Raw genomic sequence first — 16894 nt, 5'->3', positions numbered from 1 at the left:
GAGTGAATCAAGTCAACAGCCATGCTTCAATGAAGCCATATTAAAATTTGCCTTTAAGAAGCTTGAGATCCGAGAATATAGTTATAATAAAAAACGTTGACACCTGACCGATCGAAATAACCACTTTTCTTTTATCTTTTTGACATTTATCTATAAAATCTCAACACTTCAGGTCACTTTAGGATACTTAAAGGATGTAGAATATACTTTTATAGCAAAATTTGCATTTGAAAAAATTTACCCATCCGGAAAACAATTCTTTGGATCCACTGGCTTGAAGGAAAATTTCAACAAAGAAGTTCGCTTCATTTGTGTGATTGTTTTTCTTATATAAACTAAAAGTTTCAAAAATTGTGTACTCTCATTTTACACGTATATTAAAATTCACAACGAGATCAGTTCATTCTTCAATATTTGTGTAACATATTAAATAAACAGTTGGACACTCTAACTGACGTTGGCTTTCCAAGATAAAATAATATTTTAAAAATCATAGCAGGAGCCGGCACCTGATCATAATGTGAAATAAAGCCGAAAAACTGGAAATAAAGAAATAAAAAAGAAATGAAAGTCAATGGTCCCATTTCATGGTTGAATGTCCTTTAATGGATTTAACACATGCGGCCTCGGTAAACAACAAAGTAAACATTTTGCAACGCGAAAAAGAAACGAATGAATCTATTAAAGCAGACGAACTTGGAAAACGAGTTTCGAAGTCATCCTTGCCTTTGGGCCTTTTAACTTAAACTGATGGAAAAAAATTTTTAAGGGAAAAGGTTTTAAAGGGGTACGTATAACAGTGGTAAAACGCTTTTTTTATATTGGGAAGATTCGTCACCATGTGTTATTGGTTGGCCTGTCATGGATAGCACAAAAACTGACGGATAAAGCGACGCCAGGAGCAAAGCATTTTAACGCGGTGGACTTAAGAGTTCCCACCGAGGAAGTCCTTCATAACCATAACCGGTAAGATATAACGGCTGATTTTTTCCCAACGAGACAGATGCTTTGGCATCTGTATGTTATAATATAGACCAATATATATATAGGCGGAAAGGAAATCGCCCCGCGCGTGTGAACAAAATTATTTTAACCTGATTATTCACTTGCCAGTTACACGTAAGTTTCCTATCAATCCCGCCTCGGTACAGTGTTTTAAATTCTAGTATCTATTCAGTTTTGATCTCAGTTGCTCCCCTCGATACAACGTTTCTAAGTCAATGAGGAATTTCCGAGAAGTAGAAATGCCGCTTAATTTAATAATTTATCGTGACAATTAAATGTCAAAATTTTATCCTTACTTGATAAATTTCTGCTCAATTCAACAAATTCTTCAAACTCAGCTACACTCATCATTGCTATTCAACTGAAAGACACGGCTTCTTTTAGAAGTCAATCACTGGCAATCACTAAAAATGTTAAACAAAATGATTCGAGCAGGCCTTGACAGCCGTTACATGTTTACCGAAACACTATTGTTGCAGTAGAATGATCTTGCGTTACTTTAAAGATTATCTAACACAAATTAAACAAGAAATCTCATTCAGTTCTCATGTAAACAATAACCCTGTGGTTTTTGTTTGTGCATTGTAAAAAGGAACTTTATCCTCAAAGAGGATGAAGACTTCGGTATTGTGAAAAAAAGCCAGTTGAATATTGTCTATCATATGCCCTTATAAATGTGAGCCAGTAGCTGAGTAGAATGCCAGAGCGAGGAACAGGGACGAATTGCGTCAAAAATGGTCAATTTAATCGTTTTGATAGAACAATAGTTTTTTAAGCCGCAAGAAGATCACATTGCTTAAGACGATGTTTGTGGGAAGAAAACAAAATTACCAAATTGCCAAAGGGAAGTTTATCATCCCCTCCTTCGTTCGAGAAAATAATGGTCTGTCCCGTATCAAACATCAAACAAATTATCAAACAAATTACGGTGCTAATAAGGCCTAGTTCCGACCAATTCCTAATCAACGGCCTTTCTTCCAAATGTGCTAACATAATACTCGACTAGTGAAATGTTTAAAAAAAAAGTACGAAAAGTCTGCGTTGAAGGTAAGGATTTTACTTTGCCGGAGAGCTCAAAGCTGTTAAGTTTTTTGTGAGTATGTGACTTAACTGAAATGATTTAGTCAACTCGGCGCAGGCTCACAGCTTTGATCCCTCAAATTAAATACTTTATCTCTTGCTAAACTTTTCTTGTTTTTTTGCGTTTGACTGCCGTTAAGATAAAATTAAATACCGCCAGTACAGTTTTGGATATTGTTGAGACGTTTTGTACTTGTATTTATCGTCAAAACGTACTCAGCAAGACACAAATGCGTAACAGACTTACACGGATACGATTCGCTTCGCTCTCGCTTTGCTAGATAACTCGAGAAAGAGGAAGGTCTTAACTTACAGACACTCGGCAGATCCACGGCAGTTTAGAGCGATTGCCAAACAAAAATGAGGAATAATCTCAATGGATTTGGTTGTCTTCATCGATTCGACAAATTTATATTCGATTAAGCTCATTTTGACAATGTTCTGATGGCATCTAATTTGTTAATTGACCGAGCGTTTCTTGAAGAGAGATTCTCAGTAAGAAAACAGGCAGATCCTTTTGTTTATTTTATTGCCTTCAGAAGTGATTTACATTTCTACTGAAATGTTACCAAACATGATACGTGATTCTATAATTCGCCTGTCTTGAGTGCACTTGAGTTTTCTATTTTAAAGCTTTATAATGAGGTTTTAGAGATTTGCGGTACAAGTGGTGAGCGCTTCTAAGGAAAATCCCAGGCCCAGGCCGAATTTTTGTGTTTCAGAATCAAGTAATTTTCGGCCCATTTATAGTTTATACCACCTATTTTTAAAAAAAAATTGTTTTATCTCAATATTTATGCAAATTTTAATTCTACGCGTTGTCAAAGGTTCGCATTTTTACCGGAAGTCAGTTCCATTGACCGAGAAAGAGGCTGGGTCGGTTGCCAGGAAAAAGGTGAGTATGCAAAATTATTGTCAGCGGTTTCCCTTTCGTGCTCCAAGGCCACAAGGAAAATCAAGATGGCGGATCGCGGGTCGGTTCGTGCTGCAAATAAGGAGGCCGCATTTGAGGCTTTCGAAGCCGAATTTTTTCGCAGTTGGTAAGTTTTGTGTTATTTTGTTTAGTTCACTAATCATTTTCAGTATTCAGATGGGCAAAACTCTGCATTTTTACACAGATTTCAAGAACCTGTGGGTCTAATCTGCCTTTTGAAGAAGCCCTGAAGAAGGACGAAATGTCTGACAAACGCAGAGCCAGGCTTTTTAGATACCTGTTCCATTTATTGTGGGTAAGTTAGAAAATTACAAGCATGCAGTTCTCTACAGTCATGTTATTCTTCTAAAGTCCAAGAAGAAACTCCAAGATCAGCTTTCATCACATAACAATAGCATGTACATTTCCCGCAGAAGTTATCCTTGCTTTTACAAAGAATAGTTCTCCTTACATGTTCCTCCTTTGTAAAAGATTATAAGCACAATGTGCGATCTGTTTCCTGTTTCTGTGTCTAAAACGAAATGTTTCGGGTAAACTATTATGTTGAGGTTTAGGGAAGATATTCTGTAAAACTGACATGTAATGTTTACCTTCTGATTTTAGCGTGGAAGTGGAAAGACCCTTGGAGCAGAGGTTGGATGCCAACCTACGTATGTTTTCATGGTGAGGGAAACTATACCTGGCCATCCAGTGGAAAGGCCAGACCCAACCCATTCAGGGGTAAGTTAGCACTTTTTTGAAATAAAAATATGACACTGCCATGTAAATGTACCTTATATCAGCCCTCACCACCCCCATATCCCCTCCCCCCCAAACCCGGGTTATTTTTTAGGGTAATTCTGACAAGTTGTTTCATAGTGAATAACTTCTAACTGTTTACTTGTTGTTTAATTTTCAGGTATATCTGGTCACCATCAGGGACCTGGCCGCTGCAAAGTGGCCTGCAGCAAAACACTAAGGGAATCAAACAATCAAGAATTAATTTAGAACATTGACAAATTTATTTTTAGAATTTTCAACATAAATTGAGAATATTATTCTACTGTGACCAAATGTCCAAAATCAAAAATTATTTACATATCAGATCATTATTTACAAGTTACACATGATCAGAAACAGTAGTACTATAATTATCATACCTTGTCAAAGCCAAAAGATTTATTCCATTGTGACAAAATTTCCAAAATCAAAAATTATTTAGATCAGATTGTTTACATGAACAGAGACAATAGTACTATAATTATCACACCATGTGAAAAGTGTATTAGGAGTATTAGAATAAGAAATTCAACAAATAAAAGAACGGCTTTCAATACATGAACAAGCTAATGAAAATATTTATACCATGTTATTACTGTATACAAAATGAGAATGGTTATACAGTTTTGGTTTCTACGAAATATTGCATTTATGTAAGGTAGTCAGTGAACAGATGGGCTCCTAATAATAGAGGCCAATTTACACAGTACAATTTTGTTACATGTTATATGCTAATGTCATGTCTAGGCACAAATTCATTATGACTGTTGCATATGACACAAACAATTTTGTAGTAGTCTGAAACTTGCATTTGATTTTTTTTCACATGGCGCAAGCAACACGTGCTACAAAAATCGCATGTGACAGTTGTAAGCAAAAGTAGTATTGTGTAATTCGGCCCAAGGTTTCCTTATTCAAAAAGAAGCCTGTGTGTTGCATTGCAGCAATACAAATCAAGACTGCCTACTTGTAATTTGGATAATATGTTCGGATTTGCATAGTTTTATAATTGAATTGTTTTGAGAATATTCAAATACATGTATGAAGAAATTACAAACTGTTTTTTTTTCTCTAAAGATAAAACTATGAACCGGATAAGATAGGAAAATTCAAAAGTTGTAATTTACAATTTTTAAACTTATTTATTTACACTTGTGACGAAATATATACCATATTTGATTGGCTACAAGATAACTTCCCTAATCCTCAGTCTTCAATTATAAATAGTAAAAATATATTCAATAGATTGATGGTCACATCAAACTGTAAACATGACTTGCTAAAAACACTGGGGGCAGTTACAGTACGGTCATTACTACATATAGCTGCCTGTTGCACTCCCAAAAAAATTGATTGCATGCATTTGAAGTTTTGGCTATCATATGTGACCAATGGAGTACCCGAATTGGTCAAGAAATATCACATGACTAATCCAAATGGTCACTTGAGCAACTCAAAATCTGAATTTCAATGGACTGTACAGCAAAAACAATTTTGACAGCCCTGCTCTTAAGTTGCATAAATATCACCAAATTCTGGTAATGGATTCATAACTTTTTTTACTGACCCTTTGACAGAAGTGTCAAGGAGCATATCAATTAATGTCAATGAAATAATTAAAATGTTGAAAAAAGTTGGATATTTTGTTGTCATGTAAACTATCCTGTTTCCCTGCTCTGCCCAGGACATGAAAAATGAAATAAATCAAAGGGTGGTAAATGCTATCCACCAGCTGATAAGTATCTATCCAGTGACTAGTGCAGTTTTGTCACTCGCACTTATTTACGGAATAGAGATTTAGCCACTGGATACTTTTTTATCCACAATCTGAACAACCTAAATACATAACCAAACCTGGACATGGAATAAATAAACCCCAGCAAGGTCGTGGGATACACTTTGTACATGTAAATAAAAATCGCATGTTAATTATTCCTTCTTAGATAATGAAATTCTAAATTTTCACTGCCACTGAAGTTTATTTCTTTCCTCTCTTGTTCAGAGGGCATGCTGAATGGGTTGTCCTTTGGTGTTGTCTGGATCCGCACTTACAGGCTTTACCACTAATGATGATTGCAGCTCCATCATTTTGCTCTGCACCCTCAATAACTTCTCTGGCTGCATTAACCAGCCTGGGGTCTTCCTGTTCGTTGTCACCATCGTCTTCGTTGTGTCCATATGTATGCTGCAATCTTTGCCTTTTTACCCATCTTTTCCTTTCCTCCTGCTCCTCGGCTCTGGCCACCTTCATCTGAACCCTGATCTTCTTTGTGTGGTCTGTTCTCCCCTTTTCTATTTCCGTCATGCGGTCTTCAACTTCTTTCTGCAGAGCTTGAATAATTGCTGGTATAACTGGCAACTGAAGTCTGCTGTAGAGGTCGATTATCCAGTGGTAGGACTTGCCACGGACTTTATGGCACCACGTCATATTGCCTTGGCAGAATCCACAGTTTGTTGATGTTATGTAGTGCAATCTAAAAAGGAAGAGAGTTACAGTTTGTTGAATATCAATTATGTGGCCAATGGAAAGTATCATTTATGTAATAAAGTGAACCTTTTACTCAAACATTCATGGATATATTTTATATCAGTTTTGCAAACAGTGGATAAAAGAGCTAAAAGTACTGAATCCAATGCACCTGGTTGACATGCACACAGACTTGGTGTCCAATTACAGCTAAAAACAATATCAAATTAGACAAAAAAAATTGAAAGCTGTGATTACAACCCAAGTCGTTGCACTCCGGTTACATAGCAAATAGGCATGTGCCAGCAAATAAAGCAATTGGCTGAAAGATGGTCCAAAAATCAATGGACTGGCAAGCAAACCCTACATGCTGATACTGATACTACGTTTCCCTTGTGACCGAGATCAGATGGTATATTGCCTGATACCCATCTGTGGACTTTGTGATGTTACTAAACTCAGGCACTAAGATCGAAAAAAAAACTAATCGGTAAGTACTCAGGAATGTAGATAATAGCCGGAAGCCAGGTAAATTATCTGGCTGTGAACACCATTTTTCCAGCCATTAAAATCCAATTATGGACTGAAAAGCGCTACTTCTTCAACTGATGTACTTGTCTATCATTTCTACATTTTCAGCTGTCCTTTACTTCATCTCCATCCCTGGTGGGTTATAAAGATGTGTGATTAATAAAAATATAGACCTCACCTTGAAAGATTCTGATCTTTAGCACGAAAGTCAGGCAGGCCAGTGAAATGAGCCTCGCAGAGATTGGAGTGACCTCTTCCCATGGTGGGGTGGATGACACTACTTGCATCCACTGCACGGCGTTCACATTCTAACCGGTATGCCATCTGATGGAAATCGCATGTCACTTTTGCTTTTGTCGTGTATGGCTGTCCTTCGCACTGGAGCTCGTCATCTTCATCGCAGTTCTTGCATGAGCAGACAATGTTCTCATGGAAGCCACATGATTCACCATCACCCCATTCATGGATATCTTTGCAGTGATAAGTCCCAAGAGCTCTCATTCGCCGAGCATACTCCTGGTGGTCTTCACATTGCTGTAAACAACAAAAGTGATTGACACGGGCACTTGTCAGAAAAGAATCACTTAAACAACCACAACCAGCCTTGTGCCACTCACATTTGCACTTCAGTGAAGTCACCGAAGGAAACTGTTCTTTGTACTTTCTCTTGATGTCTGCAGAGAACTCCTTTTTTTTGGCGGCCTCCTTTAGCTGGTTGACATGAGCTCTGCCAACATGTCCTCCACATTTATAAACTTTGCCACCTGGATGGTAATCTTTGATTGCATTTGCCGCACTGGAGTCACCATCTTGCCACACAACTTCAACTTTGCAGCCTTCATCTGCAGCTTGCTTGTAACACTGCTCTGCCAGTATGCCCTCCATGGACTTTGATGTCCCCTCAAACAAGTCTTCATCCACAACAGTATCTTTCCCCCGCATACACTTATGTCCATACCACAAGAGTCCTCCCGTCAGGTAATTCTTAATAATAAAAGATCCATTTTTGCTAAAATGTCCACGTGTATGCCACACGCCATCTGACGTCACAACAGCCCGCTCCCAACTACCCAGCTCGCCTTCCTCCTTTGCTTTCATTCTTTGCTTTTCCTCTTCGCACATTTCATTCAAAATGTCTGTGATGTGTGGATACACAAGTTTGATTGTTTCATAATATGGGTTTTTGGAAACACAACTGATTCCCAGGCACTGTCTCAGAGTCCTCGCAAATTTTGCATAGCCATGCCCAGTGATGAAGAAGGCCACAGCCAGTGCAAGACCTACTACAGTTCTTCTTGATCCTTCGAGAAATGCAGATCCAGTGAAATTAACAGTTCGCAGTTTACAGCCATTGCAGGCAAACAAAACTTGCAAGGTGCCCCCAAGACCCACCGGTTCTACTTTAGCAACTACCAGAATGCCTATAACAGAACAAAAAAAATCATAAATATATACATGCTTTGAGGAGTACCCTTGCATGGACATTTCTTTTCAAACCCTTCACTTTTGTGCTAAGTGTTTGTACGCTATAGAAGGGATCTCAACAAAATTTATACAAATACAACATGTTTCTAGGTGAGATAATTACAAGGAATAACTACCAACATCCTTCACTTCACAAAAAATCCTTACAAACGAACACAAGTTCCAAGAAAACGAAACAAGTATTTAAAGTAGGTGCGTTTGAAAAATAGAATATAACTAAACTCTCCCTCTTGGGGGATTTATAAACAGACATCTAACGTGAGAAATTCTCAAGAGCTAACACCATAAGAAATAACTTGTGACTACAATGGTGAGAACGGATTTTGTGAAAACGGCTTTAGTCGTGAAACAATATTGGTAGACACACATTAACCACCATATTATTACTTACCATTGCAGCCTTTTGTTGAGCACTTTGAAGTTTGGTTGACTTGGTTCACTAAATCCATAATCTGAGTAGACTCGCAGACAAATAATCTTCGCTCCAGATTACACATTACAACAGACTCAACTTTTGCAGTGTCTTCATCTGTAGGCAAATATTCCGACCCAGTTGAATCATCTTGACTTATTTCATCTTCTGTGGTACTTCTTTCGTTCAGACAATCCTTCAAGTTTCTTGACAGAAGCACTCCTTCTACTTGTTTCTGTGTTTTATACACAGATTTACCAGGGCTTTCAAACTGCACTCGCACTCGGTTGCCTGATTTGTATGTCGTCTCCTTCCATTTCGCTGGAAGAGTAAACTTCTTTCGACTTCCAGCTCCTGTGCCTCTTGTTGCAGCTGATTTTTCTCCCCGTGCCTTTCTAAGTTTCTTCCAATCGGCTTTTGATAACCCCTTCTTTTTTTTTGTCGGCGCCATCTTGATTATGACCGGATGTAACTCATGCAGCGATTTATGCTGTGATCAAATGTCACAAACACACCTAGCAACCGATAAACAAAACAAAACACCTGACCGGGTGGGGGACAAAAAAGAGGCTACACAATCTCGTACCCAGAGTCCTCTGGCTTTTTGGTCAGCGGGTGGACGCCAGTAGAGACTCTGGGATAATGGAAAAATTTAATTTTTTCGATTGGTCGTCTGCATAACAATGGAAGACCGACAGGAAGTCCGTTGGTCATTTGCGGAAGTTGACCAAACCGGAAACCACCCAACCAACTTCCTTGTCTTGGAGGGAGATTTGAAATGTCAGACTCGCTGTTTTGTAATTTTTATGTGTGTGTCACGGTTATTTTATGTTATTTTTTTCATACCAAAAATAAGAAGGACTCCAATTCAAAGACGGGTTTTGAATTATGTCAGTGAAACGGCAATTTCTAGCCGACTAAACATTAGCCGTTTTATCGTAGGAAGTTTGCCACTACTGTCATACGACGGCAAAATGACACGGCCAAATGCGAGCAGTTTAAACTGATTACTGTCGCTGTTGCAAAAAATTATTTTCGGAAAATGTCATTATATCAGTCAGTTTGGGAGAAAAAGCGGTAGGAGAACGAATTGGTGAAGCCGTTCGCAAGTATAGAAACATTAAACGTATTAGAGAGGACATTGGTGTCGTCAACGTACTAAATATTTCGAACATGTTATTTACTAGTGAAGGTTATCATGGAAAAATAGAGAAGTTCTTCAACATCTATAAACCTTGTCGTGGATAAAAATTTGGAGATGACTGATCTGGTGTGGAGTGGAGTCCATCTCAGGTTGCCGTTTCGATTAATTCCCTTTCGGTTTTGCCGCCACAAGGGAAACGCTGGAGACATCTCTACGATGATCAAACACCGCACAAAAGAGAAAAGGTTTCACTTTTGTCAGTCACTGCCCATGGCCAGCTTGCCAAAGAAAAATAATTCAGAAAAAATTGCCCCTTTGAGGCAGAGGTAATGGTGTGTTGAACATTTTTCTTAAATTTTGAGATTTTGTTTTGAGAATTTTGGCAGATTTTGTTCTAACTGTTCCATATTCCATGCAAAATAAGAACAATTAGTTATTTGTCCTAAAAAGTGTTAAGGGCCACGGTGTTAAGTTACCTTCAGATGAAAGTTTAATCTCAAATGTAATAGTACATACAGATTTAAAGATTACTTTTACAGTATAGGGGCAGTTGAGAATAAAGACTTGTTGTTTGTTACTCACTACCATCTTCTCTGCACGAAAGTCAACACACTGTGACAGTGAAGAGCCACCCAACTTGACAAGTCAAAAAACAGGTGTAGATAATACTGAAGCCTGAAGCTGGACTTCGACTGGGAAATGCAGAAGTACCTTAAAATCTTTGTATTTATTTATTTCCCACATGTACACTGCAGACAAACAATGAAAAGAAAAAAACTCAAGTAGTGGAGTGGGGGCTCAATAAAAGAAATCAATATGAGGCTTATGAACATTAAGCCTCCTCAATCTTAAAATATACAAAAGTTATAACATAATATATTGCTTGGAGTTTTTATATAACTCAACAAATAATGTACACTGAGTTTAAAATAAAGATGGCAAAAATTTGAAGGTTATAAATTATGATAGTTTAACTGTACTATGTTAATGTGCTGTACATTAATATATGTAAGCAAAAATAATCTAACCTTTTTAAAATATTTTTTTCCCTTCATCTGAAAAAACCTGCAAATACTCCATTGACGAAGTATGAGACAAGAAAACTGTGGGTTCCCTTGCAGACAAATATTCCTGTTGAGAGGCCAAAGCAATTATATATGCTGTTGCAAAGTGTGAAATCATGTCTAAAGTACCATTTGATGTTAAAAAAAATAGATGAGCGGTGGTGTGACTTTCTGTGCTATATGTTATAAGAAAGAACACCAAGTCTTCCCTTGAAGGGTTCAATTGGGACGCTATTATTGAGGAGATACAGGAGAAGGCCCCTGCTCGATTTCATTCTACTGCAAGTGTACCTGTTGTACATAAACATGGAAGCCAAGTATCCCAAGTTTGTGTGGCATATGACCTGTAGATAATGCTTGCACAGCCTTGTGCAGAATTAAGTGACCACTTTCATCATAATTATATCCTTATCAAACACTCCACTTGTAATTTGGCAAATTTACTAACATAATTATTTTGGCAGTGGATGGATTTTACTGAATAATTTGGTGAAAACAACCCCTTCTATCATTTCTTCATGTAATATTCATTCATGTAATTATTATGGCTAGTAAATATTAGCAAGAAATTTGTGGTAGCCAGCAGGTTTTAGCATAAAAATTATACTTCTTAGTGAATCATATCGTTTATTGTTATTTTGCACTGATAATCAAACAAAAGAAAAAACTTTCAGACACTACAATACTAGCTTGCAAAAAAAACTACATTTAATATTTTCTAAAGCATGACAAGTCTATAAAATATATATGTTGAACATTCCAAGGATTCCAATGGGTCCTTTACTCCCTTCCCCTTCGCTGTTGGGGGTAACTAATAAAATTATGTGTAACCTTTACAGTCATCAAGAATATAGAATTTTTTAAGTATAATTTGTTAACAAAACTGTTAATTATAGAGTGATTATAGATGAAACATAAATTTTTACAGTCAACGCTTGTTAGACCCCCCCCCCCCCCCCACCAAAAAAAAATAATAATAATTTACTATTCAACTGATATTTTATGGGTTAAAGAAACATCACTAGCCTTATTGTTTATTCTGTTAACAAGCTTAAAAGAAATTTGAAACATCTTTGGATACAGTTTTGTAACTGATGGTATGACAAATTTATATGATTTTGAATTATTATTTTGAATGTCTTTCTATTGTTCTAGACCTTAGATCAATGCAGCTCACTAAACTTGGTCCAGTCCCACAAACATTATGCAATATGCTGGATGACTTAGATTGTGGCCTAATAGACAATCAGAGCCCAGGAAAGGCTTGAACTAAGAGTCACGTTTGACAATTTTCAGTTTTAGTTCTTAGCTAACATTATTGTCAAGGGACCACAAATTCCCACAAACGCTGTATAATTTACACAGTTCAGCAAAGGTCTCACAACACTGTGCCAATCATTCAGGATATTGGGGAGTTTGACAATAGTAATTATCTGTCGTCAAAGCAAGAGCTGCAAGATCAGAGAAGAGATTATATTATACTATTCAGCTGCAGAGTGTTGGTTGAGTAGTAATACTTCCCTTGCCTGAAGTCAATTAAATGTGTGATACCTAATCACATTACCATCCAGCCGACTCAAAGGAAATGGCAAATCATTCAGAAATTATCAATTTACCAGTAATGTGCCCTAATCAATCAGAATGCATTAGGTAATGTGTGTCAGTATCTGAGCTATCTGACTCAGCTCTTAGTTAAAGTGTACACTCCAGGACCAGATGAAGTCGGGCCCCACCAAAATTTATGTCAATTTAATATACACCCAATTTCCCCAATCTATTGACCCCATCTCTGTGCTAATTTCCTACACGGCACCCAAATTTATTAGAGAACTCACATAAGATAGTTTTAAATTATTTTACCTTGATTACATGTATACAAGAACAGACTAAGGAGATTATATGCATGGTATAGAAATTGGCTGACTATATGAAGTACCATAGTGAGGATATCAACAGTCTCTCAACAATCATATTATAACCAATTTACTGATGAGAGGTGGCATGATTACCACGCTCCATACAGTTCTCATAATTCTTTCTCTGTGGTTAGGCAGAATAGCTAACAAATTAAACCTCAACACAACTCACTATCCTTATTTTCAAAGCCTGTTGGCACAATTATCCAATCTCTGTTATACTACTTCATTTTATTTCTAGATATATTATTAGTATACCTGGGAGCAACTCTACAGCACTAGAAGCATGCAAGATGTGAGCACTCTCTATCAGTTTTGCCAAAATCTAGGCAAAAGGAATGTTTATTCAGAAAAAAAAAATTCACAGCTGCTCTTGAATTCATGGCATGTATTAAATATGCTGATGTTGAAATTGTACTAAGCTTGCATTCGAACACATATGACATTCTTAAATTCACTTTAAGAAAAGCGTGCACACAATTCAGTCTAATAAAATTAAAAAATTTTGAGACGAAAAAAAACTTAATTTACAACAGTAAATAATACTTATATTAAGAGGTGATTTAAATTATTTTCAAATGGTAACATGTATGTGTTCATTGAATCCCATTTGGAAATAAACTGTTAAGGGAAAGGGAGAAGGTAATTTGAACATAAATTTAATACACAGTCAGCTGCTCAGTTCTGTGAGAGAAGAAGTGATGGTTCCTTTTTATTTGTAAGTATAAACAGTAATAAAGAAATATGTTACTTGTCTGTTGTAGCAACGTCGAATTAAGTCCACCTTTCGCTCGCTCTTACGTGAAAAAAAATCCAGTTGCTTTGATCCGCTCTTACGGGAAAAAATCCAGTTCCTTTTGATTGCGTGTAGAATCAATTTTGGCTTTCTCGAACACTTTCAAGGCCCGATAAAACCTTCAGGCCCAATAACAGCAACGTTGGGGCATTTGACTTCCGCTTTAATCTTAAGCATGCGCACAAAGACCGGAATCCCACGTTTTCTGGGATAAGAAATTCCATTATCTCAGAGTCTCTCCTGGCGCCGCCCCGCTGACCAAAAAGCCTGAGGACTCTGGGTACGAGATTGGAGGCTACAGCGATATCGAGAGGCTACTGGTCAGCGGATATAAAACCAAAATGGCGGAAAGAAGTATTCTGACGATCGTAGAACAAATCCGCTTCATTTCTCAAAGACAACAATGCTTTATCCAAGTTTTATGGCAATTCAGAGCTGGGGAAGGAAGCCAAAATTCATTTTTCAAGAAAATTATTCCCTCTTTCCCGACGAAATTTGGCAAGCCTTTTCAGCAACTAAATAGAGACAAACGCTAGTTTAGGTGAGTGAGGAGAAGCAACTGTTTAGTTTTTGCTAGTTATTGAATTCCAGCTTTCTTCACCTGACCATAACACGAGTTTTATACTTAATATATTGAAACCGAAACTAGCGTTTGTCCTTTTCTGTCCCAATAACAGATATCTGAATTTACTTCTCTGGTTTCTGCTATGCGAACAGAGAAAAACGCGATTTTCATTCACAAACAGAAGTTAATAATTGACTAAATACACACCCCAGGAGGCCCAGTGCAATAAGTAATCTCAATTTTTCAGTTTTTCATACATTTAATATTCATTCTGTAAACAGATTGGTATCCATATGTGACATCTTATGCTAGAAATTTCTACAAAAAACTGCCCTGAAATAGCCTGGGCAGGTACCTTAAGTCGGCTAATTAATCGAACTAAAACTTCAAGTGAAATAGTTCATCCACAGCGGCTTATGCTATTTTTTCTGGAACGCTGTCAAATATTCCCGTATCATTGAAATATTTAGTTAGGTTCAAGGTACAAATTGCAAATGTTTTCCTTTGTTCTAACGGAAGAGGCTTCCTTTAAGACGAGAAAAGTCTTGTAAGCGAAAAAGTAAACAAGAACTTCTGACTATACTTTTATTAGTAGGATGAGCAGTGTTAAGAAACAGTTGTGAATCTATCCTCCAAGCGCTCACGATGTTTTCGTCGGCCATCCAAGGTTGTTTTTCGCTGTTGGTGCTAATTTTATCGACCGTCAGCCTAGCTGAATCAGGCAACAGTAGCAATCGGTCCGCTTCCCCGACTAACAGTAAATGTCAAAATCTCATTTACAACACTTTTAGCGCGGGGCCCAACAAAGAGGTGAGGAAACTCTTGCAAGAAATGAAACTACAACTTTCGGATCTCCAGAAGAAAATGGAGGCACTCACAGGGAACAAAACAACTGAGAAAGGTGACTGAAACGCTCGTTGATGTCCGGATAAAAGCGATTTTAAAATGTTACAAAATTTCTTGAGTTTTTGACAACTAATTAACAGAGAGATTTTGAAGAGAAAAGACAAATTTAACGATTTTTTTCCTGGAGCTTTCTGCGCACAGGAATGCCGCTTGTTTTTATAACATTATTCATTTTGAACTTCACAACTTCAATTGACTTTATTCCTTGATGATAATGTAACCTATTTATAAATCGAAAGGTTGAATCGCTTTAATTTTGTATTTCTAAATCATCTCATTGACTTAAAAAAAATCCGGGATAAAAATGAAATGGGCTGTCAAAAGAATGTTCAGTGCAAAAAGTTTAATTTGCTATTTTTCATTAAAACGAGTATCGAGCGCTTCTCAGTGAAGAGATGTAGCTTTCTTATTATGTTTTCACTGATGAGTTTTGATGAGTTTTGTAATTATTTTTATATGCAAGTTTTGGCAGCTATATTATTTACAATTCACGGTTGGTCAACTCTAATTCAGTGACACCGGTTGTTTCCATCGCGTGTTAACTAATAATTTGTTTTGCTTTGCTTATGGTTTTCAGATCACAAGAAGAACTGTGCCGAGCTGTACAAATCCGGAAGGAAGATCAGTGGTGTTTATAAAATCGATCCTGATGGTTCAGGCCCGTTTGATGTGTTCTGTGACCAAACAACAGCCGGTGGGGGGTGGACAGTGTTCCAGAAGAGACTAGACGGTTCGGTTAATTTCTACCGCGGTTGGAACGACTACAAACTGGGCTTTGGTAACTTGAATGGCGAGTTTTGGCTGGGACTGGACAAGATAAACCGGCTGACTAAAAGCGCACGAAACAGACTTCGTGTGGATCTGGAAGACACAAAAGGGAAGACTGCCTATGCTGAGTACGATCACTTTGCTGTTACAAGCGAGAGATCTAAGTATCAGCTGAGTCTTGGAACTTACTCGGGTGAGCACTCTTTTAAACCAAACGCGTTCTTCCTCGTCCCGAGGGTCCCTTCACCTCCTCCTTCGAGAAAGGAGGAGAAGCGACTTTGCGAATGAAGTTAAAACAACACAGCGCTATCCAGAAGTGGCCTGTGTCTTCAGATCAGTAGTCAATAAAAATTTGAGCCGTTTGAGAACCACGCTAAAACACTTTTCAGGATGTGAGCACTCTCGATAAACAATATGGGTTTCTGTGGTTGCTTAATTGTCTTCTCGGAAAATCAGTAAACTGTAAAATTTTCCTTTAGGAACTGCTGGAGATTCCCTTTTTGAACATCGTGGCCACGCATTTACAACTAAAGATCGGGACAATGACAGCTTTTCCAAAAACTGTGCCGTGTCCTTCAAAGGAGCCTGGTGGTACGGTGGCTGTCACTCCTCCAATCTGAACGGCTTGTATCATCATGGGAAGCACTCATCAGACGGTGACGGTGTCAACTGGCGTCACTGGAAAGGATATTTCTACTCCGTGAAGAGAGCTGAGATGAAGATCAGACCAGAGAAGTTTTAAACTTGTGTCCTCGCCTCTTATAACCAGCTCTGGTTCCAAAGAGATCTTCAGTATATAATCACAAAACAGAGCGGGAATCATTTCTGTTTCATTATTGTAATGGGTATTTTCTAGTGAATAAAGCTGAGTATCTGAAAACTTAACTTCTCTGTTCAGTCTTCTTTCGTTTTTATCTCTTCCCCAGTTTTTTTTTGTGTATTTTATCGCTGTCTTTTCCGCTTTTTTTTAAATTAAAGATTTATAGTTACAAAAACACTAATACAAAATTTACAACTGAGAAAAACACTCAAAAGTAAAAACAAAGAATAGAAACAACAACT

General features: G+C 37.5%; 4 protein-coding genes and 2 long non-coding RNA genes across 11 annotated transcripts in view; 3 read left to right on the top strand and 3 right to left on the bottom strand.

Annotated features, from left to right (window-relative positions):
• LOC146472802 (protein LTO1 homolog) overlaps positions 1-16894 on the bottom strand; it is a 188647-nt gene that overhangs the window by 106848 nt on the left and 64905 nt on the right. The gene's annotated exons all lie outside the window — the stretch shown is intronic.
• LOC146472806 (microfibril-associated glycoprotein 4-like) overlaps positions 1-16894 on the top strand; it is a 66723-nt gene that overhangs the window by 15341 nt on the left and 34488 nt on the right. The gene's annotated exons all lie outside the window — the stretch shown is intronic.
• Positions 1-16894, bottom strand: part of LOC146472807 (uncharacterized) — a 151299-nt gene that overhangs the window by 106848 nt on the left and 27557 nt on the right. The window lies entirely within an intron of this gene.
• LOC146472810 (ryncolin-1-like) lies at positions 50-16587 on the top strand. 3 transcript variants are annotated; one of them, XM_085119030.1, is made up of 5 exons: positions 9108-9242; positions 13888-14134; positions 14950-15059; positions 15642-16025; positions 16312-16587. In XM_085119030.1, the coding sequence occupies exons 3-5, from the start codon at positions 14990-14992 to the stop codon at positions 16572-16574; spliced, it is 717 nt and encodes a 238-aa protein (XP_084975156.1). In that variant the 5' UTR covers positions 9108-9242; positions 13888-14134; positions 14950-14989; the 3' UTR covers positions 16575-16587. The 3 variants fall into 3 exon arrangements, with proteins under 3 accessions (XP_084975157.1, XP_084975155.1, XP_084975156.1); XM_085119031.1 differs by lacking the exons at positions 9108-9242; positions 13888-14134 and adding an exon at positions 50-966; XM_085119029.1 differs by lacking the exons at positions 9108-9242; positions 13888-14134 and adding an exon at positions 50-966 and having other exon boundaries at positions 14751-15059.
• Positions 2796-4336, top strand: LOC146472812 (uncharacterized). The gene is made up of 4 exons (XR_014866500.1): positions 2796-3125; positions 3204-3314; positions 3623-3739; positions 3918-4336. It is a non-coding gene; the product is annotated as an uncharacterized LOC146472812 (long non-coding RNA).
• Positions 3998-9234, bottom strand: LOC146472811 (uncharacterized). 2 transcript variants are annotated; one of them, XM_085119002.1, is made up of 3 exons: positions 8653-9234; positions 6955-8197; positions 3998-6252 (listed from the first exon to the last, which is right to left on the bottom strand). In XM_085119002.1, the coding sequence occupies exons 1-3, from the start codon at positions 9122-9124 to the stop codon at positions 5757-5759; spliced, it is 2211 nt and encodes a 736-aa protein (XP_084975128.1). In that variant the 5' UTR covers positions 9125-9234; the 3' UTR covers positions 3998-5756. The 2 variants fall into 2 exon arrangements, with proteins under 2 accessions (XP_084975128.1, XP_084975129.1); XM_085119003.1 differs by having other exon boundaries at positions 8932-9234.

Source organism: Pavona decussata, unplaced genomic scaffold (assembly GCF_977016875.1).
Source record: "Pavona decussata unplaced genomic scaffold, jaPavDecu1.1 SCAFFOLD_96, whole genome shotgun sequence".
Lineage (NCBI taxonomy): Eukaryota > Metazoa > Cnidaria > Anthozoa > Scleractinia > Agariciidae > Pavona > Pavona decussata.
This window is presented reverse-complemented; position numbering and strand designations above follow the sequence as displayed.

What these genes read in the sequence shown, in the direction of transcription:
- LOC146472811 (XM_085119002.1), bottom strand. Translation starts at nt 9,124, where the DNA reads ATGGCGCCGACAAAAAAAAAGAAGGGGTTATCAAAAGCCGATTGGAAG. An exon ending in CTCAACAAAAGGCTGCAATG is followed by an intron (nt 8,198 to 8,652) that starts GTAAGTAATAAT and finishes GTTCTGTTATAG; the next exon opens with GCATTCTGGTAGTTGCTAAA. An exon ending in AAAGATCAGAATCTTTCAAG is followed by an intron (nt 6,253 to 6,954) that starts GTGAGGTCTATA and finishes CTTCCTTTTTAG; the next exon opens with ATTGCACTACATAACATCAA.
- LOC146472810 (XM_085119029.1), top strand. Translation starts at nt 14,804, where the DNA reads ATGTTTTCGTCGGCCATCCAAGGTTGTTTTTCGCTGTTGGTGCTAATT. An exon ending in GAACAAAACAACTGAGAAAG is followed by an intron (nt 15,060 to 15,641) that starts GTGACTGAAACG and finishes TATGGTTTTCAG; the next exon opens with ATCACAAGAAGAACTGTGCC. An exon ending in GAGTCTTGGAACTTACTCGG is followed by an intron (nt 16,026 to 16,311) that starts GTGAGCACTCTT and finishes ATTTTCCTTTAG; the next exon opens with GAACTGCTGGAGATTCCCTT.